This window comes from Lutjanus erythropterus, chromosome 19 (genome assembly GCF_056507025.1).
Source record: "Lutjanus erythropterus isolate fLutEry1 chromosome 19, fLutEry1.hap2, whole genome shotgun sequence".
NCBI classification, from domain to species: domain Eukaryota; kingdom Metazoa; phylum Chordata; class Actinopteri; order Lutjaniformes; family Lutjanidae; genus Lutjanus; species Lutjanus erythropterus.
The window spans coordinates 18457739-18479978 of NC_139335.1; the positions used below are offsets into that span (position 1 = coordinate 18457739).

General features: G+C 39.0%; 2 protein-coding genes across 2 annotated transcripts; one reads left to right on the forward strand and one right to left on the reverse strand.

Annotated features, from left to right (window-relative positions):
- Window positions 1-1480: 1480 nt before the first annotated feature.
- Window positions 1481-10317, reverse strand: LOC146309641 (small ubiquitin-related modifier 2-like). The gene is made up of 4 exons (XM_084744389.1): window positions 10161-10317; window positions 7770-7901; window positions 2561-2632; window positions 1481-1730 (listed from the first exon to the last, which is right to left on the reverse strand). Exons 1-4 carry the CDS (start codon window positions 10179-10181, stop codon window positions 1668-1670), a joined length of 288 nt encoding a protein of 95 aa, XP_084600515.1. The 5' UTR covers window positions 10182-10317; the 3' UTR covers window positions 1481-1667.
- Window positions 10318-10972: 655 nt separating this feature from the next.
- Window positions 10973-22117, forward strand: nup85 (nucleoporin 85). Its single transcript, XM_084744388.1, has 19 exons — window positions 10973-11141; window positions 11575-11665; window positions 11762-11918; window positions 12001-12071; window positions 12162-12202; window positions 12515-12584; window positions 12696-12817; window positions 12967-13101; window positions 13689-13811; window positions 14361-14492; window positions 14589-14695; window positions 15039-15122; window positions 15223-15288; window positions 15628-15779; window positions 16511-16628; window positions 17344-17444; window positions 19190-19341; window positions 20374-20475; window positions 22000-22117. The coding sequence occupies exons 1-19, from the start codon at window positions 11109-11111 to the stop codon at window positions 22096-22098; spliced, it is 1956 nt and encodes a 651-aa protein (XP_084600514.1). The 5' UTR covers window positions 10973-11108; the 3' UTR covers window positions 22099-22117.
- Window positions 22118-22240: the final 123 nt, after the last annotated feature.

The window sequence follows — 22240 nt, forward strand, 5'->3', positions numbered from 1 at the left end:
GACTATACTATAAATCTATAAATTTTATTGCATTTAGAGAGTAACAATAAACATTTTGGAAATGTCAGTGTCAAAACTAACATTGGACTCAAACCATTCACAGAATAAATTTTTAAAACAGGCCAATATGAAATTATTAATTTCCACTTCAGCTTCTTATTGCATTCAAATTAATCTCATTGGGAAACAAATTGGGGAACAGAATGGCATTACCTTTCAGGTTTCACCCTAAGTTACCTGTCAATGTTCTAAAATTCAGTCATCAAGTCCATCCAAACAGTAAGCCATAATGTAAAAGCTACACATGGAATAACAGTTTAAAATTAGCATGTACAATGTCTTGTCTTGACAAGACAATACATAAAAATATGATACACGGTATGAACATATTATAAGGAGTTGTGGATGCAGAGATGTTCAGCTTTGCTGGTGGCGTGATGTATGCCAGTAGTTTTAGCAATCTGACACTTTAACTTAACATTTTAAGAAATATATACATTACAAAATGTAAAATGAAATGTAAAACAGACCCAGAAAAAATAAGGACATGACCTTCGTCCTCAGTGGTAGCTATGGTCCTGTTCATGGATTGTGACCATGGTAACTATTCTATCGTAATAAACTGTGATGCAGGTCAAATTATAAAACTGGGTACTAAGTATCTTTGTAAAACCTGTCAGAAAATCATACTTTGCAGTACCACTGTCATCTCTTTCCTCTCCAGTCATTAATAATAAATAGTACATTATTAGATAAAAGACTTTGGTCAACAGATTCCCAGTGCATGCCTGATTTTTGTTTTTATCTAAAAAACATCAAATTGGCAGTCTCTCTAATCATATAGATACATTTCCCCCTCTATCTCCTTCACTGTCCTTCTTATACATTATTTTTTAATGCACTGTTAAAAATGTGGCCACGAAAAATGTGGACTGTCCACTGAAAACAGGGCCGTCTTATCCCCCCATCAAACAATCACACTGCAAAGCCAGACAAAATTAGTGGAAGTTTGGAAAAAGACAATAGCTTTATTTTAACAGGCATCTTAATAGACAATACAGTTTTTTTGAATTGAAACATCTCTTCAGGCTTCCCAAAATTTGAAGCTTGGCCTAGTCAACCAATTATTCAAAACATTTCTCTACACATCCACTACTATATAAAATGTATAAAATCAAATATTTTTTCTGATGAAAACAGAAAACAAGTGACATTCCAGCCCCATTCCCAAACTGGGTATATAGTTCACCGAGTGATAGCCAGTCTCAAAATAGTACATGTAAGAACAGATCTGCTGGACACTGACCAAGCCTAGCACAGCAACATTAGATCAGTTAAGTCAGTTTTATTAATTCTCACCCCATCAGTCCTATCTGTCTGCAACCTTAGAAGGATCCCTTCTCCTCGACTTTCACCACAACACAACATGAACAAACAAAACCTGAATTCATGGTGAACTGGATGTGGTTTATGTACAAAAACAGAAAAGTAACAAGGGCAAAAATGAAAATACTATACAGCAGTTATGTGCAGCAGAGAAATGACAACTTCTTCTGCATGGTGTTCTGTTGAGACGAGAGGACAAGTTGCAAAGAAGCAGCTGCTGTGTATCACAGGCTGGGAAGGTTGGCTGTGTGAAGAAGGAAAATATTGATGCATGTGGTTGATTAAATCAGGCCTCCCGTCTGTTGTTGGAACACATCAATTGTATCTTCATCTTCCATTTCCAACTGTTAAGAGAAAAAAAAAAAACAGTTGAAAAGTGTCATATGACTGAAGTTCTGCACAACCTCTGCTACATTTCAGAACCAGCTGCTCTGCATCTTGTGTATTTATTTTCTTGGATAAATTGGCTTTATTGTAAGTGTAAAGTGACGAGATGCAGCCTACTGCATGCACAGAGAGCATGTCATGTTGACATGTTGCAGTTGCATGGTGTGTGCCCTAAAGCTGATAGTATGTCCAAAGTGAAATTTGTTTGCATAGGCAAAATGGCACCACTGCAAAACACTGTTTTTGGCTTTGATGGCAAGCTTGCATATCATCACAGTAAAAGGCAACTCCCTGTCCCAACTTTTTTGGAATGTGTTGCAGGCATCAAATTCAGTATATTTGCAAAAAACAATCGAGTTCATCAGTTGAACATCAGTGAACATTAGGTTTGGTGTCTTTGTACTGTTTTCAATTGAATATAGATTGAAAAGTTTTTGCAAATCATTCATGCATTCTGTTTTTAATTACGTTTTACACAACATCCCAACTTGTTTGAAATTGGGATTGTATATCTGTGAGTACACCATGCATTTACCACTGCAGAGAAAAAAAGATAATAAAAAGATTACTATAACAAGCTTTCCCATGAAACACATGTAAAAGAATGCATGAAATGTGTATATCTTAATTGATAAGGATTCCACAGATGCATCAGCACAAGAGATGACGCACGTGGAAGGGTATGAAGCATGTTTGCTATAAACCCCTGGCAAAGCGTGTCATGAATGTAACACCATTAATTTTGTTTTACGTATTCAAGCTCATTGTTTCAAGACTTCACGCTTACCTGTGCTGGTGTGTCTGGCTCATTTATTGGCTGTCCATCAAATCTGAACCTGATTTGCCTCATTGAAACTCCCTGGAGAGACAAACAAGCACAAATTCTTTTTTAAATAAAACCTGAACTACCTCATTTGTCTTCCCCAACACCCCCGTCACCCCAATTTATTTCCATACATTGGTGAGCAGACTACAGAAATGTCTGCCTTCACTTCAATATAATGGAACTCGTGGTGTTCAAAGCACCAGAAAAAAACATGTGAAAAACAAAGCAGTAATATCTCTTTCCAAGAATCAGGTTACTCAAGATACTCCACAGACCTATTTGTGAGCACTTTCATTGAGGAACTATTACTCATATATAGTAGAATCTACTGCAACTACTTTCTTTCTAAAAGACAGAAACTACTTCCTTCATGAAAGTGCAACAAGGTCTATGGATAATTTTGATTAACTGGGTCATGATTTCTGGAAAGAGACACCGGTGTTGAATTTTTGAAATGTATCTGTTTGGCACAGTGAATACCAGAAGCTGAGAGGTTGAGCTGCCATTATATTGGGTATCTCCAAAACTCTGCAACTCAGATCAATTGATTTTGGGGTGAACTGGCCCTTTAAAGCGACATTTTCCAATCACTGTAGTAAGCACCCTCTCAAAGACTTTCCTCTGTGAACCTGATGCAATTGTGATGTTAAATTAAAGGCTGACGCAGGATTACAAAAACAAAAAGCTCTGGTGAGGACCTCACAAGTTAACTCTAACAATGATGAACTACATGATGATTTCACCACCAAAAATGGAGATTCACTGCAAGGCAAATGCATAAAACCACTGGGTTTTTATTTGTTTTTACTAAAGCTGAGTGGGTCTCAAGAAGAAAAATGTAATGAGGGTGCACTGGGCCTGCTCATACATCTCTCTGCCTGTCTTCAATCAGTCGGAGAACCTACTGCATCTGTTTCTGAGCCTATGAACATGTCATTCTCTTTCTTCTTCACGTGGCAGATTGTGTGTAACTTTTTTGCAGTTTACTTCAACTTGTTGCAATATCTTAAGTAACATCTGAATATGCCACCTTCATGGTGACAGCTATAAACAGGCTATGCTGCAATTGAGGGTGCATCAACCTGTTCTGGATGTAAAAGCCACTACTGTTAGTACCTACAACTACTACTAACAATATATAAAAACATTTATTTGTGCAGCACATTTAAAAACAAATTTATAAATCACAAATAATATCCAAAAAGGATTACTGCAGTCCAAATAGTCACAGACATTATATCAAATAGGTTGAAATATTTAATATATCCTTAAAATATACTTAATATATGATCTATGGTTGAAACAAGTTGTTTCTGCCTGTTTCCTCCTCCTCAGACTTGAGGAAGCAGGAACGCTGCAGGAGTGCAAGACGAGCGCAACATTGTCCAAGTCCTACAATATAAACCGATCAGCTGTTTATAACTGTCGACTGTCTTTCAGTGTAAAGCTAAACCTGTTGTCCTGAAAATAAAAGCCCATTCCTACAAAAACACACACTCTGGAGTTTGAGTTCAGTGACTGCCTGCCTTGTTCTTGCCAGACTCTATTGACATTTTGTTCAATTTAACCGTTATAAACATCTGCTCCTTCTACAAGATTAATAATGGTTTATTACAACTCATAAACAGACACTTACTACGTTCAGCAACAAGATACAGACCGGAATAGAAATTTCAAAGAGAAGTTGTTAGAGAAGTGAATATTTCATGTTAGCAATGTTTCCCTAATGTGTGATGACATATCATGGTCATTTTATAATTTGTCTCAGAAAATATATTATGGATTTCTCCTTTAAAGTAAGTATTTCCACGTTTAAGGTAAGCCGGCTGAAGATTGAGGGTCACAGAAAAATAATGACTTACACTGTCTCTTGCAGTGAAACATGAATAACGAGATAATGAAAAACATCTGGCTCTCACTGTTGTTTTAAAAATGAGCTGCATGACAAACGGTGTCAGGTTTCCATTCTTCCACAAAGTTAAACGCTCATTTGACTTTCAGACAGAGAGGAATGTCAGAGGTCGTGTTTCATTTAATATCCTCTTCTTAACTTTTATGTGCAGATACTTCAGAATGTAAAAGTTACCTTCAAACCTCAAATATTAACGCACTAGAATAAGTCATAAGAGAAAGTCAGCATTCCTGCATCCCATTGCAGTAAGTATCCTGGCGAAGGACAACTTCAAAACTGATTTAGCTGATAACTGCTGATGGAAAAGATGAGATACGTTTTGAGATTAATACGTGGAATCACAGAAAGACACGTAGATAAGGAGGTTTGTGTTTGAATGTGATGGGGGAGGTAAAAACCTCTAGCCGTGTTCAGCTTTTCAGGGAAGATTTGCATCGTCTCTGCAGCCCTAACTGTGTTTGAGCAGGAAGAGAAGAGCTGTAATGCGGAGCTGGATCACAGCCAATAAACAATGAACAATAACTCTTTCAGGAAAAAATGAACAAAAACATGACTGTGATGAATAACTCTTTAATCCACATCATCTGGCTTTTATTTTAAGTTTGACCTTTTAGCATCCTGCAGGATCTGTAGGTGGCTTATATGTGATGTGCTGAGTTCTCCAACACACTGAACTGTGACCTTATAAACATGCTAGTTGTACCTGTTATATACAGTTTTTCATTTATCATTTTCAGTTTTCAGTCACAGTTGGATCAGATTCAGGCCAACAAACATCTTGGTTAGGTTCCGGCAACAAAGCTGCTTGGTTAGTTTAGGGAAACATCATGGTTTGTCTCTTGTGCTTGTCTTTGCCATGCTAGGCTATATATATATCTATTTCACCCTGGGTGCAAATTGGCACTTTGGCTATTCTGACCTGGGTGCAAATAGTTTCTGCCTTCCCACAATTATTTCCATATGGTGTAAATGCAACTTAACAGCGTGGCTCTTCCAAGCCTTCCCATGCTGTCTATACATTTTGAAACTGACAACTCTAATAAATGGGTACTATGCAAAAATATTCCACTCTGACAGGCCTTTTTAATGGCAGACATTTTGACATGTCACAGCAGGAGCAGCTCAGGTGTTAATAACGGCTGCATTATATTCAGGTGTGCAAGGGCCTCAGTATTGTGCATGCTGACTTACTGACACGGTTTAGCGGCACATTTTTCAGAAGGCTGGTTTCAAACCAGTTCTTCCTGTTTCAACAACCAAACAACTGGCTCTCGGTCAGAAAAACTGGAAGGGAGCCGTCGTTCAAATGTTATGCACTGCATTTGGTGAAAAGGTCAGATCCAAAGTCCCGCTCCTTTTCATTCCTTGGTCAACTTTCTCTTTTCCTGTTTCCTGTACTTAGATATGTTATGTGCTGGGCTCATATTTGAAAATAAGACTTAATTCTGATTAAGGGGGGACCTGTAAAAGTGACATTCACATCTTAAGTCATCTAATGTTAGCAAAACACTAGCTAACTGGCTAGCTAAACTACAACAATCATTAATTACTGGAAAAACAGAAAGTCGACTGAGGTGTGTTCAACTGTTATTGGAGCACAGAGCAAAAAGGGGCGGGACTTAGAGGGGCTCAATAAAGCTACTACAAGGAACTTTTCTATTTTGTTGATTTTGGAGGCCCCTGTGGACAAAAGCAGCAGTATTTGCACTGCCATAACCACATTTTTAAATACGCAAAAATAAATTTGTTTGAATAAAATCTCCGGCTTCTTTTTAACTGGCTAATGTACTACTCACTAACTTTTGCCAGTCAAAATGTAAACACAGGCACGTTTCATCTGGTTTCAGGAGAATCTGTTCTGGCGGCTGGCACTAAAGAATAGAGAAATATCCAGTCTTCTTGAGGATAACTTGTTTATTTATGTAGGTCATATAGAGGCATCAGTAATCAGTTGAGATGGTTTCGTAACCAGTTAAAAACTCTTGTAGATTTAACAGACAGCAGGACTTTTGATTAAAATTTACAAGAGGGACTGTGCTGTTTACCCAACATATTGTTCTCTAACTCCAATAAATGAGTAGATGTAATACATACAGTGGGTGTGAATAATAGTGGACATGTAACACCCTTTCATGCTAAAAGATTTACAAAGCCGTCAGGGGCGGTTCCTATCTAAACAGTTCACACAAGCAGGCTCAAAACGACAGCTCCACCAGAGACAAATCCAGAGAAACTTCCAGCTGTTTTCTGTTGAGAATACTACATTGCTTGTTCCTTTTCAGATTTGGTGGTGGTTCATATCCTCACCCTTTAAAGGCGAAATCTGTAATATATTTATTGTAATAAATCAGAAATTGACCACGATATGTTATCAGAGATTAAGGAAACACTGCAAAGTTGAAATACTGCTTCTATGACACTACAGCTGCAGTGTCCTTTGAAATTTCTATTCTGACCCATAACTTCTGTCATCGTTTCATGTTAAGTAGAGTTCAAATTCATACAGAATATTTGTCAAATGAATCAGTGTCTGTTTATGACTCATAAGAAATCATTAATAACCTTTTCAAAGGAGCTGATGTTTGTAACAGCTAAATTGAGCAAAATGTTAATGGAGTCACTGAACTCAAACTGTGTGTATTATCAGAGCAGTGGGATTTTACACATTCACTTATTATTGTCAAATTAAAATGTCACGTGCCTGCAGTGTTCCTGCAACCTGCCTGAACTTCCTTAAGTCTGGGGAGGAGGGGGTGGGAGGAACAACCACGCTTCAATATAGATACATAGATAGACAGACATAAACAGGATATACAGTCTATGGCTCCAACTCACTATCTGGACTACAGTAATCACTTTTGGACGGCCGATTGCTACGCTGCAATCGCTTATTACTCCTTTAAGTCACCAAGCGGCGATGACAAGATGTCATCGATGACGAGAGAACACATGGTCTCAACGCACGTTATAGAAAATGCTAGTAAAATCAGAAGTGGAAAGAGTACTGAAAATCTATATTCAAGTACAAGTACTGTTAAATACAAGTACCCAAGATTGCTTAAAATTGCAAAGGAGCTACAATACAGTAATTATATTGTTTGTTAAACTTGAGTTACTCTACAAAAGTAACAGCCAGCAGTAACTCTGTGCCCCCCAGTTCAGGAACCGCTGGTTTAGGAAATGAATCTGTAACATCATCCTGAGTGTTCACAATCAATCAGTGATGGTTGTTATGTGCGGACATAGTGCCGTGCCCACCTGTCTCTCGCAGTAGGCTTTCATGAGTTTGATGAGCGGCGTGTGTCTTTTGATCTTGAACTGCACTACAGATCCATCCTGACCCGCTACCTTCAGGTTTATGTGTTCGTTGCTTTCTGTCTTGACTGACTCCTGTGAAAGAGAGAGAGAGAGAGGGAAAATAAAACAGTAGGCACATAAGGAACCAGAGCTGAAATAATAAGATGATTAATCAGTTGATCAGCAAAAAAGTTACTGGCAAGCTCTAGTGGGGAAAAATATGCAGATTTTATCAACCACAAAGACCATAGAGTTTGTTGTTACAGCTTCACAGACGTGAAGAACTGCACATTTCTCTCTGTTTAAACTATAAACAGAATACTTTTTAGACTCAGTTTGGGCTCTTGTAATTCAGGATGGGCAACTAACATTATTGTTGACATTTTACAGACTAAACTACACTAAATGAGTAACTGATGCATAAAAAAAGGTGAAGCGGTTAGATGAAGATCTGCAGGTAAATAGGCTTGCAGCAGTACCCTGTGCTGGTTTTGTGGCAGACCATGGTATCGCAATTGATGGTTTCCATACTGTGTGCATTTACTTATCTGCATTATTGAGTTCTACCGCATTAGGGCTATTTTTAAAAAATATTGAATTCTACTGTTAGTTACACAAATACATCATGAAGTCAATACATTTTAACAATAAGACAATACAGTGCAGTACAACAGCTGATATGGATTTGGGATGTGCAGTTTTGCTTGTGCTTTTGAGAAGACGTAAGAATAAGCAGGTTATGCTTAGGTAGAATAATAACAAAGAAAAAAGGAATAATAAAAGAATAATAAATGCTGTGTGATAATAAAAAAATAGTAGTGATGATAAGATAAATAATTGTAGTAATAATTGTATTTTTGATGTTATTTTATGGTAAGTACAGTGGAAACACTGCTTCTGTCTACAGGGGCATGTAAAATCAACAAAATATGAACATTCCTTGTAGTAACTTTAAGTTAAGTTTTGTAAGTGACATCAATCAGGTGTCAAATGTGTTTTATTTGAGAATAAAATGATATACTGAATAATAGTATTTATGCTATTATAGTATATAATAGTATTTCGAGCATTTCATAAACAAGCTCTTAAAATATTTTGTTTCAAATTACAGCTTGTTTTAATCTGCTCAGCAAAATATAAATTACACTCAAAAACAGGGAGGCACGGTGTTGCAGTGGTTGGCACTGCTGCCTGACAGCAAGAAGGTTCTCAGGCTCTGAGCTCAAATGAGTTATGTGTTAATTGGTGAGTCTAAAATGTCCATAGGTGTCAGTGTGAGCACAAGTGATTGTGTCAGCCCTGTGATGAACCTGCGACTTGTCCAGGATGTACCCTGCCTCTTGTTCAAAGTCAGCTGGGACAGGCTCCAGCCCCCCGTGACCCTTCAAGGATAAGCAGTTACAGATAATGGATGGATCATAAAGTAATTAAATATGTATTTTAAATTAAAATAATTCCCTTTCTACTTATTAGTGTTATTAATAAACACATGAATTCACTAAAAATGGTTTCAAGGTTCATGTACATCAGGACATGATATTTTATGAAATTATGATAAAGCATTTCTTAAAATGATGATAATAATATGAAAATACTTATTATAATAGTGTAATACAGTGCACTGTGATACCATGAAACCGTGACATTTTCTGAGACAGTTATTGTACCATGAAAATCTACCATTACAACCCTGCAGGTAACAGGTGCTTACTTCAGAGTGAGTGAACTTCACCTCCAATATGTCATTAATGTGATAATGTTGATCTTTTCAGCAACTCTGACTGACTTATAAATCATTGATGACAATGTTACATATAATATTGAATATCTTGGCAATCAATGCGATCAAATAAATCATGCTGTTTTAGGTTGAAACAGGTATTATCATGCGGTTTAGGCAGATGTTTTATGTTTTTGATGGTGAATTTCAAGATGTCAAAGTAAACTTTAAGATCTTTCCTGGGGTGTATTTTCCATTTCTTTATTCTGTTTTATATTCTGTTGCACTGTCTGCAAAATGAGTGCACAAACTTTCTCGGAGTTGCACAAATGAACACACACATGCATAAATAAACACACACACACAAATCGGGGCATGCACTTGCACTGAGGATGACACCAGCTGGATGGCTGCGTGTTATCAGGCAGACAGCGATCTGCGCGTCTGTAAATGCGCGTTCACAAACCTTCCGGTCTATCAAAGTAGGTATAGCTTGTAGATGAATATTATCTCTCAACTTTAACTACAAACAACAGCAGAACATGTGCAAAATGTCCGTTTTTTCTGTGAACCCGTATGCCACAGATGTGATGAAATAAACTGGCACACAGATACAATGTGTAGACACTCACCTTTGGTTTTTCATCAGCCATGGTCACTCTTTTGGCGCTTCTCTACGCTGCCACACAAAGAATACGGGTACGCGCACGTACTCGTTCCCGGTTAAGTAATTCGAGCCTAACGTGCGCGGCCACGAGCCAGTGCGCGTCCACAGTACCGGGCTTTGATTGGCTAAAGGTAGTCATGAGGGTGAAAGCGCATTCTGGGCACGGGCGGGAGAGTCCCAGTGCGCGTTAAAGAGCTACTCAGCACCACATGAACGCGCACAGCGATATTTTGCCTTTTGTTGTCAGGTTTGTAAAGGTACAATGATCCCATAACACACGCATCGTCACCCTGCTGACATCAGTGTTTCGTGGTACAGTCATCATCATCATGCGGTACACTTCACTACACACTGCACTACTCTACTTTGCACTTTTTGTTTCTCCTTTTCTTTTTAACCCTGTGAATCCCGGCGGCCATCTTGTTTTTCTGTCATGAGAACATCCACTAAAACTATATTAAATGAATAATTACAAGTAAAGAGAGAGTGTATTTGTATGAGTCAGATGAAAACACTGATTCTTAACAGATTCCAGCTATAAAAATTATATGCTATATCTGTACATATGTAACAGAAATGAAACTATTCCCATATCTTGATAATCCATTACTTCCCTCGTTTGTGACTCTGGTTCCCCACAGCTTTAGAGTTATCGATTATCTGTGTTGATGTTCTTATGCATTTTCAGTTGTGTGTCTGTATTTCGGTACCTATCCACCATGAGCCAAACACAGCAGATGGAAAAACCGGCAGGAGGAAGGGCAGCCTTTCCGTGACGTCATTATACGTGCGCCGTAAGGGCTTTCGAATGGACTGAGCGCGCAGCACCGCACCTGTAGTTCATGTCGTGAAATACTTACAGCCGAGTAGTTTGTCTTTTTATATTTTGTTGTATTGATTATATTGTTTCCTAATGGAGGAAGTCGACGTTGAGCCGGCTATCACCGTAAGTAACCGCTGTAGCTTAATCCTCTGTTCTCCCACTGAGTAGCATTGCTATCAAGCTAGCTAACTGTCTCAGTAACATAAGGACAAGTCTAATCTAGCTATTTCAACATACACAACATACAACATACAGCATTACTGAAGTACTGATACTTGTGTAAAAAGAAAATAAAATGTTATCAGAAACATAAGTACAGATGAGTACAGATGCTTGGAACTTCCTACCTCTGAATACTTGTTAGAAAGTATTTACATTTACTTGTTGATTAATTAAATTAGTAGTCTATTTAAATTATGAGCAGGGTGTAAGTAGTTTAAGTTACTAAAAAGTTGGAAATTTGGCTTGACCGCAGGAAATGAGAAAACACAATTTGAATCTTGCATCACTTGCTTCAATGAACAATTTCAGTGTACCTGTCTCTCTTTAAATGCAGAACATACCTGCAGCCAGTGATGGGACGCATTTGGGATTTGCATGGGGACCTGGTGATATCCTTGTGTATGAGACCCTTTACAAAACCTCAGGTATGTGTAGATATTAATACAAGCCCCTCTCTTAAGGTGTCCTGCCCTTTCTCTCTCGTCTCTTTTCTTTTATCTAATCTTGTCTTGTGTTTTCAGGTATCAAAGGATCTGGATGCTCTTTCATCCACGAAGTCAGGAAAGATGAGGACATATATTCCCCCATTTTACGCAAACTCTTCAATGAGTCACATCACATCTTTGTAGGCTTGCAGACAATTAGAGAGGACCTCCCTAGCAAGAACAAAAAACCCCAGTAAGGCCACTCTTACAAAAGACACATGAAGCATTCATATAAATTATTGCCTATCGTGATTTGTCTCCGTCTTGCTTCTTAGATTTGTCAGCATCAGTAAAAACTACAGATCTGTGATACGAGCCTGTATGGAAGAGCTTCGGCAAGTTGCAGGTGAGAACTTTGAAATATAATTTAGATATTTTAGTCTTCAGCGTGATTACACAGAAAGAATCGAACAGATCTTTTCCTCTTTTTTTGCAGTTTCAGCAGTTTCAGATGAAGCGAGGCAGTGTGGAAATCAGGTATGTCCTTTCACTGTATATGTGTGTGAACCAACATGCAGAGACATTACTTATGTGAGCAGTAGACTAATGCACCTGTGTATTTGTTTCTGAGTAGAGCCAGGCAATAATTAAGTATGGTATGTGGATATGACAGTGTAATGACAATCTTATGCACACCCTTCAAGTAAATTGTTACTGAACATTGTATTTGAAAATTAGCTGCAGTAAATAAAGAGACAATTAATGCTGAGGTGCAAATGCAGAGGAATCATTCATTTTTGACTGAAATTTACTGGATGATTTTTTTTTGCCTCTGTTCTGGTGAGACAGGTGTCCATTCTGTTGGCCATTGAGCTCATCTGGAATCTGTGTGAAGTGCTGTTCATTGATGCTGCCCCTGGTTAGACTTTGACTTTGTCTTTGTAGTCGATCTCCCTCTTTTTATTTGGAATACATTTTATAATTTGACTTTTAGATGATGAAATCACCCTGTGTCTGTCTGTGTCCTCAGCGGGTTCCCTGTTGCTCCACCTCCTGGACTGGGTAAGGTTACACAAGGCTAATGTGGATGAGAAGGCCAGAGAAGTGCTGCAGAGTGAGAGCCCTGCTGAGCACCGTGACTACTGGGATGTGGTAGGTGCAACACACACACACACAGATTTAATCTTTGAAACTATAAAAGCTATGCACACACCTAGCCCTGATTTTGAGCAGAGATGTTTTGACACAAAGCGCAGAGCGAAAACCTCAGTGACCAAAGGTTTTGTGTCTGTGCTGTGCAGGTGGTGAGTTATGTACTGCAGGGCAGGTTGGATGAAGCCAGACAGATGCTGGTGAAGCAGGCCACCCTGCAGCCTGCTGCCAGGAGCATGTACAAGCTAATGGACACGCTGCTCAGCAAGATGCCCTTCTACAATGTAAGACAACAAATTGCTAATTAATAACTTCTTTTTTAATGTGGTAAGAATTAGTAGGATTTGTTGGCAGCATATGGCAGAAATGGATTCTAACATGCATAACAGCTTCTTAAATGTGTGCTTTTCTCAGTTATCATATTAAGCTAAATATCTTTGGGTTTTAGACTGACTCTGAGAAACTTTTATGTAATTTTTCACTATTTTCTAACATTTTATAGACATTGCAGCTGTACATAAGTCTAAATAAGCTAATTTATAAAGGGGTAAGTAAAGATTTTCATTGGGCAAGTAGACTTTGGTCAGAAATCTTCTTGTACTTTTACTGTAGCCCAGAACGGATAAACAAAATTATGGCTCTAGAGAAGGCCTTTCGTGGTTTTTGTGAGTTTTTTGCTCACTGTAGTTTCCCTTCTGTATTTGGAAAGGGAGCAATATTCCACTGGTTACACTGGTCATTTAAGCTGAATTTGACATCTGTCAGACTCTTTGTTCTATGAGAAAGGCTGCTTGCATTCAGCTGTAAACCTGCTTTTAATTCCTGGATGGAGGCTTTCCTTTCTGAACTTTTTCCTGTGATAACCCTTCAGCCTGGTGGCACCCAAACATTGACTGAGTTTGATGTGAAGTGGAGACACTGGCATGAGGAGGTGGACCGCTGCCTGCAGGACAACTCATTTGCCAGTAACAAACACCTGGAGCTCATCTGCAAGGTCAGTGTCCTCAGTAGCCCCCATCTACTGTCCATCTACTTCTTGCCTTTTTTTTCTTCATGTGCAAAACATGTAAAATGATATCTCTAGTGTACTGTTTATGCAATGGGAAGTCATGTTCAGGGTTTTGGAATGTAGTGTTTGGTTGTGTAAAGGGCTGCGTCCACCAAAGCATTTTTTTGAGGACAGCATGTTTTTTTAATTGTGTGCAGTGGGAATACTGTGTATAATCATGATTATTTTGGTCACTATAATTATGACTTGAAATTTTCTTACGATTTGTAGTGTTGACATTTTTACATTACTTATTTTTTGTTAATACAAATTTGATACTTGCAACACATAAATCAACCATTACTTCTGTGGATATTTGGTACCATGGTAACCAAAGCGTCTCAGCTGAAAACACACTCCTAATCACTCTCATGTGCTTCCAAGTGAACATTTTCAAAAGAGGGCCTGGCGTTCGGTTTATTGCACCATATGAATTTTTAAATCTTAAAGTATTAATCCATCATGTTTTCTCGTGTTTTTTCCACTTAATTTTAGATCCTAGTGGGGGACGAAGACACTTTGCTGGAGCACAAGGAACTGCTGAGCACATGGTACCACTTCCTGGTCACCAGACTGCTCTTCTGCCACCCCACAGTCAAACCCACTGAGTTACACTATTACGCACAGGTACACTGCACCAACCGCTGCTGCACCACTCATCATTCAGTCACTGCTACTACAGCCCTGTTATTTACTGTGTGTGTTTCTGCGTGTGTGCTATAGTCATGCATGACCATGTTTCTGGACTCGAGGAGTGTCCCAGAGCCCCTTGACAGCATCTTGCTGTCTGCCTTTGAGTTTGACATCCATCAGGTCATCAAGGACTGCAGGTAACAGGCAGAATTGGATCCATGAAATTGATAAAACTATTTTAAAGGAAAAATTATGTGATTTCAGCTCCTCAAATGTGACTATATTCTGGTTTTTTTGTCCTCTATGACAGTAAGCTAAATATATATATCACCATAGTCTTTAGGGAAATGGGGATCTACATTTTTCACAATTTTCTGACATTTTAGGGATCAAACAACTAAACAATTAATCGGGAAAATAATTGGCAGATAAATGAATAATCAAAATAATAGTTAGCTGCAGCCCTAATGTATATATAAGCCTCGTATGTGTTTCTGTCTACCTTTGTTACATTATTTCTTCCACCATGTGTCTCTTCAGCATTGCTCTCAACAACTGGTGGTTTGTGGCCCATTTGACAGACCTGTTGGATCACTGCAAACTCCTCCAGTCTCACAATCTGCAGTAAGGACCCAGTTTGTGCTCGCAAACACTTCTAATCTGAAGATAACAAGACTCACTCTTTATTGATCTAACAGTTACATCCTTTGCATTTGTTTTTCAGCTTTGGCTCCAACTTAAGAGAGTTTCTCTTGTTAGAATATGCTTCTGGTCTCTTCACTCATCACAGGTATAGTTTTATACGCTCAGTATGCTAATTATACTGATGTATGGAAATTGTGCTAGTTGATGTGTTTAATTACTTTGGTCATTTAAGGTAGATCAATCCTTTTTTAAAGATTTAGATCTACACAAAGTATGAAAACTTGGGCTTTTTGGGCAGATCATTTTTACCATTATGCAATGTTTTTAGAATTACTAATGTAATTTAGTCTGTCAGTTTATTCAGAGCCCTAGAAGGTGCTCTGAGACACGAGCCAGCTGACAACAGTGTCATGACACTGTACAACCAAATGGCCTCTACTGATGCCTCCCCTCATAGGATGTCTTTTTTTGTGTTTGTGTAAAGTCTGTGGCAGTTAGCTGTGGACTACTTCGACCACTGCCCTGAGTTTGGCCGTGTCTACCTGGAGCTGCAGATCGAGCGCGTGCCTTTAGACACGGAGCGCAAAGCGCTCAAGGTCCTCAGGATCTGTGAGCAGAGGCAGATGTCAGAGCAAGGTAGCACTTTCCTTCTTTGTCTTCTGTCATCCTCCCCACAAACACAGACATTAAAGAGATAGTTTGTTGATAAGTACCTCATACAACACAATTTCAAATAATCCAGTCAGTGCATTACTTACTACATTACAGTACATTACTTACTAATGGTGGTTGATGGCACCAGTTGGGAGAAGCAGCAGGAGTACTGGTGTAAGAAGGTAAACATTGTACTGCTGTGGAGAGAGTCAGCAACGAAATGTTTAAGTGTAAGCCTGACCATCAGACAGTCTTTTTTGATGGGAATCCACCGTTGTGTAAGCCAATGCTATAAGAATATCGCTGCCTCGATCTGTTAGTTTGTGCTGTTGTGTAACATCAGTGTTTTAAAATGTTAGTCAGATCCACAGACGTCACACAATAACACAAACAAATTAACAGATCAAGGCAGCAGTAGACCAGCAACTATTGTGTTCTGTGAGTTGTGGTTTGTGTGTTTTGGCAAAAGGAGTTCTGGTTGACGGAAGCCGCTTTGGCGGTTTCCTGTTGGTAAAGGATGTTTGATGGCAAAGTAAAGTGGTGAAGATATTCTAAATATAGCGTACACTAAAAGTTATTTCAATTTTTTTTTTTTTTTTTTGGGGGGTGTTTTTTTTTGTCAACCTCCATCTTCTGTAGGTAACACACTGACTATCTGTCCATCTAACATAAGCAGTACGGACTTTAACCTTTAATGTCTCATCCTCTTCCAGTCCGGAGTATCTGTAAGATCATGGCTATGCGGGCCCTGAGGAACAACAGGCTGGGCTCGGCTCTCTCCTGGAGCATCAGGGCCAAAGATGCTGCCTTTGCCACCCTCATTTCAGAGAGGTGAGTTCCCTTAACAATGCTCTTATTATTCAAGACATTTCTGAACACTAGAATAATCCTCAAAGAATCCCAGCACTCAAAAAGGCCTTTTATGTCACCATGTACTCTGAAGAGCAACCTTTCTGCAGGCACTTTTGAAAACACTTGATTCTGTAACGTCAAGCAGAATTGTATCGTCCTCAAACTTAGAGTTAAGATGACTTTTGTGAGATGATACTTCTTGAGCTGGTCAAAGTTAAGTCTCTTTTACACTTGACAGAGAAAAAATCCATGAAACTAATTTTCTCTGGTGTCCTGCACAGGCATGAGAGGAGTGTCAGCTTTCCAGCACACATTAGGGAAAAAAACAAATGGATAAACTTGACTACTGGCAGTGGGAAATGGGTTAAGGTTGCCTGTTTTTAGCAGGTTTACTCATGTTTATCTAAAAAGTGTATAAAAGACAAAAAAAAACTGCTCTTTGTTCCTGTTGCTCTCTGTCTGTTGGATCTGACCATGGTTTGGCTGACTTCGTGTATTCTGAGGAGGCCTGTTACACAACACAAAAAAGAAAAGTAGTGTGAAGAATTACACATGGCTTATTCAAGACAAATCAAGCATTGTAGTTTATTTGAGGTCTCAGATGAATTGCAACCTGCTGGTCTCCATGTGAAAGCACTTTGTTGTTTGCATGGTTCTTTGCGAGTGGTTTTAAAACTGTGCATGTGTGTGTCAGATTCTTACAGGATTACTGTGCCAGAGGGACCTTCTCTGATTTGGACCTCATAGACAACTTGGGTCCGGCGATGCTGCTCAGTGACAGGCTTACTTTCCTCGGTATGAACAAGAAACACGCACTGCGACATTGGTAGCACTGCTCAACTTGTGACTGAGCCACTCTCACAAGTTAAGTTCACACATTAAGCGAGGGAACATTGAGTCAGGGCAGATCGTCTCCTGGACCGCTTCCCTTATAGTCTCTGTTAGGCCGTCACATGAGCCTCAGACACAGAGACATGAGTGCACACAGAGATATAAATAAAGCTCTGAACGGCTTAATGCAACAGCATGTGACAGCGTGTTGCACTGGCAGAATATCTACAAAGAGATGAACCACTGAAAGATGAAGAAACTCCATTAGACTGTTCGGTTGTAAATTGATCTGTGTATTTGTAATGAAGTTCTATAGATTGCATGAATCAATACTTTAATGTTTCACAGCTGAGAAGTGTCTTTTTAGCTGTTCTCAACATTACCCAGATGAGCTGCATGTGTGAACGCAGGTGTCCAAACTAGTCGCACGGGACGCTAATAAAGCCGTTTTCATACATGCTCTTTGAATTATGTCCTGAGAATCAGGTTGGGACATTGCCTGAATGTGTTGTTTCACACATGTAGCAAGCACCAGGGGATTGTCAGTGTCAGACATGTTCTCAGTCGCACGTGTTGGAAGTAATCCATCTAATTAAGGCAAGGAGTGGCACTTGCAGAGGAGGAGGAGGAGGAGGTGGAGGAGGAGGAGGAGGACTCCTTTGTGATGACTTTTTTTTTGCACTGATATCAATAAAAAATGAGTCCCAAACTGAACTGAGATGGTAGTGGATGGGGGTGATAGACATGGACATCAGCTGACTCCAGTCTGCCTGCCCAGCAGGAGAGATGCTTTGTGGTGCGCTGGGATTTGCAGAGAACACTCTTTAATTTTTTGACGGTTATCTGAAGTTTTTACATTGCAGATGATGATGAAAGGCTTTAAAATATAAATTCAAGTAATAATGTGGGCTGATATTGATCAGCTGTAAAAAAAAAAAAAAAAAAAAAAAGAAAAGAAAAGAAAAGAAAAGAAATAAAAGTGAGAAGACACTAAGCAGCTACACACTGTGCAATGTCATCATCAACATGCCACTCCTGCTCTCCAGGCACTGAGCTGCTCTAATAACCAGGGGTGTCACATTTTCAGTATTGAATTGGAAATTGATCGAAATGAGCTCTCGATTTCAATAATCATATCAAAACGGCTGAATATGCGATCCAAGTTTTTTGGTTTTCCCTTCATCCCTGCCTACTTGTGGCATCTTCACAACCAACTTCAAAGACGACGCAGTGTAGCTCACCGGCCGCTATATCACATTTGATACCATATGGACTGTGTTTTTAAAGAAGATTTTGAAAGTGTCAGTCTGACATTTGTCGGTGTTAAAGAAAAAACATATTTAAAGTGAAAAATCAAATTGAATCCTGATCTTAAAATGAAAAGTCATATTGGAATGTGTGTTTGGAGAATCAGGATCCCTGTTCTGTTCACACACACTGCTCCTCTGGGTTACGTCTGGGTAAGTTTTATAGCAGGGTTTATAATATTTAACCCTGCTTGCACCCTCATCCAAAGTTCAGTTTGAACCCGTTTTTAAATACTAGTGTGACCAGTTCACACAGATGAAAGTAGCATGATGCAAATTTATCAACCTGCACTTTGGTGTTGTGCGATAACATCTAAGTCAGCATTGGCTTGGTGGTAATCAGAAAGTATGAACTTGGGCCTGTGTTGCAGTCTGAAAACGTTACTCTCTCGTCATTCGTAGGAAAGTACCGTGAGTTCCACAAGCTGTACGGAGAGAAGCGCTTCAGCGAAGCGGCTAAGCTGCTCCTCTCCCTCATGACAGCCAAGATCGCCCCCCGAAGTTTCTGGATGACGCTGCTGACCGACGCCCTGCCGCTGCTGGAGCAGAAAGAGGTCGGTCACCACAAAGTGTTCGCTATGCTGTGGACTGGCCATCAATTTAAAGAGTGGTCAGTTGCAGCTTTAGACTGAATTATATCCCAGTATTTTTGACATTTATTTGCTGTGTAGGAGAGACAAATCAAGGTTTAATAGTTGGCATCAGATCCCAGAAAAAAGCAGATTTTCTGATTTAGTTGCAGAGCTGATTCAGATTAGTGAGTCACTCCAAATAAAACGGCATATGGTTTTAGTCTGATTTACAGCTGATTCACACATTTATATGTGATTTGTGCTTTGTCTCATAGTATAAGAGAAAGTTATGCAGTGCTCTCTGTCTGTGCATGTCTGTGACTGGAAAATAAACATGTGTCTGATCATGCATTTTCAATTATAAGTCTCAAGACTGAATCTTAGAGCGGATCATGCTTTTCTTTTGCATTCTTTTGTCAAAATTAATTTTATCAAGTAAACATTAGTCATTGATGTTGTACTAAATTGAAATTAGGAGCAGAATCAGTATTTAATTTTGTCAGATAGGTTTTCACATTCATGATATTTGCTGTAGTAAGCTGGTGCGTAACAATAAACCTAGTATGAGGAAAATAGCTATGTAAAGATGAATAAACTGAAGTGCAGGATTGAACTTAAGTTAACAGTCACACTTTATTTTACAGAACATTAGTAAGACAAAGCTGTTCTTTGTGTGTCAAATTTGACAAAAACTAGAAATTATATGAGACCCTTTATTAGACCCTTATTAAACTTTATTAGAGGATAATTTGGGACACATTACAACAGAACTGTACACTAAAGTGAAATGTGTCCCTAATTAGTTTTTTCAGTTTCTGTGTACTTGGATACAAAGTAGGGCTTGTAATGTCTTTAGTGTACTGTAAAATAAAGTGCGACCAACTTTACAGTCCATGTTAATATGTCCCTCTGATACAGGGAACCACGAAGCATGAACAAAAGAGGAACTTCGGTGCTGGTCTGTGGGCTGTTTTGCCTAAAAGGTGACTCTGTCTTTTTTTTTTTTTTTCTCAGGTGATCTTCTCAGCAGACCAAACCTATGAGCTGATGTTCTGTTTAGAGGAGCTCACCTCCTCACTGAATACCACCGCTCCTGGTGCAGACAGGCCCATGCAGGTACACATCTCTTCACACAGCCTTAATCCTGCTCAGGTGGCGGTGCAGCGCTGATGCTGTTTTTTGGTTGCCTAAGAAAAGAGTTAGTCTCAGCGGCTGCTGTTGTGACCTGTTATATTGATGTTTTTTCTTATTTTCCTTCAGATAAAGATAGTATAATTCAAACAGCAAATGTAATCTATACATTAAAAGAGTTTTGGCCCCAAAAGAACAATTTTTCTAACCATTTTTTTTACAAATACCCTTTGATTTTAAATTGGTTTTCCCCCCAGAAAAGTGTAATTTACCCTCGTTCAAGGGTTTTCATAGTTTTGATGACTGAGTGCCAGTTTTGGGAGATGGTGTATGATTGGAAATGACAATAAAATGACAGGAAAACCCATGAACCTTTCGTAAGATTTGTGATTGGACTCGTAATGGCATTTAAAGGCATAATATGCAACAATTGCCCCCCCCAAAATAATGACTCAGAAACATAATCCCTTTCAGTCATCCCTTTTGAACTAGAGGGTGTGGTGGTGACTGTCTTCCGAAGACTCTGCCCTCTGCCTGAATTTTCCATTATTTTGCCACGCTCGAGGCATTTTGCCAACGCACAACATTGGTATTTGATATCCTGGGAATGACTTTCAACAATAAACCATCTCTCTGGTGTGTTTATGAACAGCTTGGACAAATCCTGTGGATTCTACCTTCAACATTATATTCCTTGAGCACAGGATTCACTTATTTACAGATAAGGCAGATCGCTTTATCAGTCCCCCGAGCCCTGACCAAGTGAGAGTTGATCCATTTTTCTCAAAACCTTCTTCTCAACCACATAGTTTTTTTTTCCATTGTGGCTTTTCTCTCTCACTAACCATTAGGCTGCCCTAGATCATAACTGAATCACAGCATTACTTACAGGTGGGCTCTAAATATTTTGGGAACCTGTTTCTCTTTGGGCCCTCTGCTGTCCACTCAGTATGCAGACTGAATACAATTAAACTGATTTGACAGCCCATAGTATGTTCAGCAACAGTGGTAACCCTAGACTAATGTTCTGCTCCTGTTTTGAGAATATCTTTGCTAAAGCATTACATAAGTTAATTCCACCATGTTAAAGACATTATTGTACACTTGACACTAAAACAGAAAGCTGTTCCTATTTGAATCTGCACAGACTTTAACATTAAGCTTCTAGTTTCTTTCAGCAGGGACTGGGTCTGCACATAGTCAGTGAAATATCATCAAAATCGCAACATCCAGATCAATTTCTTGTTACAGGGAAAATGTGCGACAAAACATTATAATGAAAGTGCCTGTGTATGACAAGCCAAGCAATGCATCATGGGTAAACTGTTCTCCAGGGACTTAGCCTGAAGTGGAAGAAATGAACATTAAAAAATTTGCCTCTAATTGGCTTCATATAATCTAAACCAGAGACCAATTATCATAGAACTGGTTTTGTATCTGTCAAGTGTGTTTGTTCCACAGCTGTGATACATCTATTACATGTGTTTTTTGTTTTTTTTGTCATTTCAGGATGAAGACATCGAGTTGACCAAAGTGGAGCTCCTGAGACTTGCTCTGGCCAGGAATCTGGCTATGGCTATAGTCAAAGAGGGAACAGTGGAGGCATGAATGGCGACTTTGAAAAGAAAGGCTTTTCTGTTGCATTTTTGTACTGTATATAAAATTGAAGTGATCAACACGTGCTCTTTGATAATAAAACACTTTTCATGATGTACATTGTTCTAAAATCTAACTTTTCTTGTAATAATTG

Bases quoted from the DNA above. Each gene is read 5' to 3' on its own strand.
- LOC146309641 (XM_084744389.1), bottom strand. From the start codon at position 10,181: ATGGCTGATGAAAAACCAAAG. The intron at 2,633-7,769 runs GTGGGCACGGCA...TTGTCTCTCCAG, and splicing joins AAGCCTACTGCGAGAGACAG to GGAGTTTCAATGAGGCAAAT. The intron at 1,731-2,560 runs GTAAGCGTGAAG...TTCTCTTAACAG, and splicing joins AGCCAGACACACCAGCACAG to TTGGAAATGGAAGATGAAGA.
- nup85 (XM_084744388.1), top strand. From the start codon at position 11,109: ATGGAGGAAGTCGACGTTGAGCCGGCTATCACC. The intron at 11,142-11,574 runs GTAAGTAACCGC...CTTTAAATGCAG, and splicing joins ACGTTGAGCCGGCTATCACC to AACATACCTGCAGCCAGTGA. The intron at 15,123-15,222 runs GTAAGGACCCAG...TTTGTTTTTCAG, and splicing joins CTCCAGTCTCACAATCTGCA to CTTTGGCTCCAACTTAAGAG.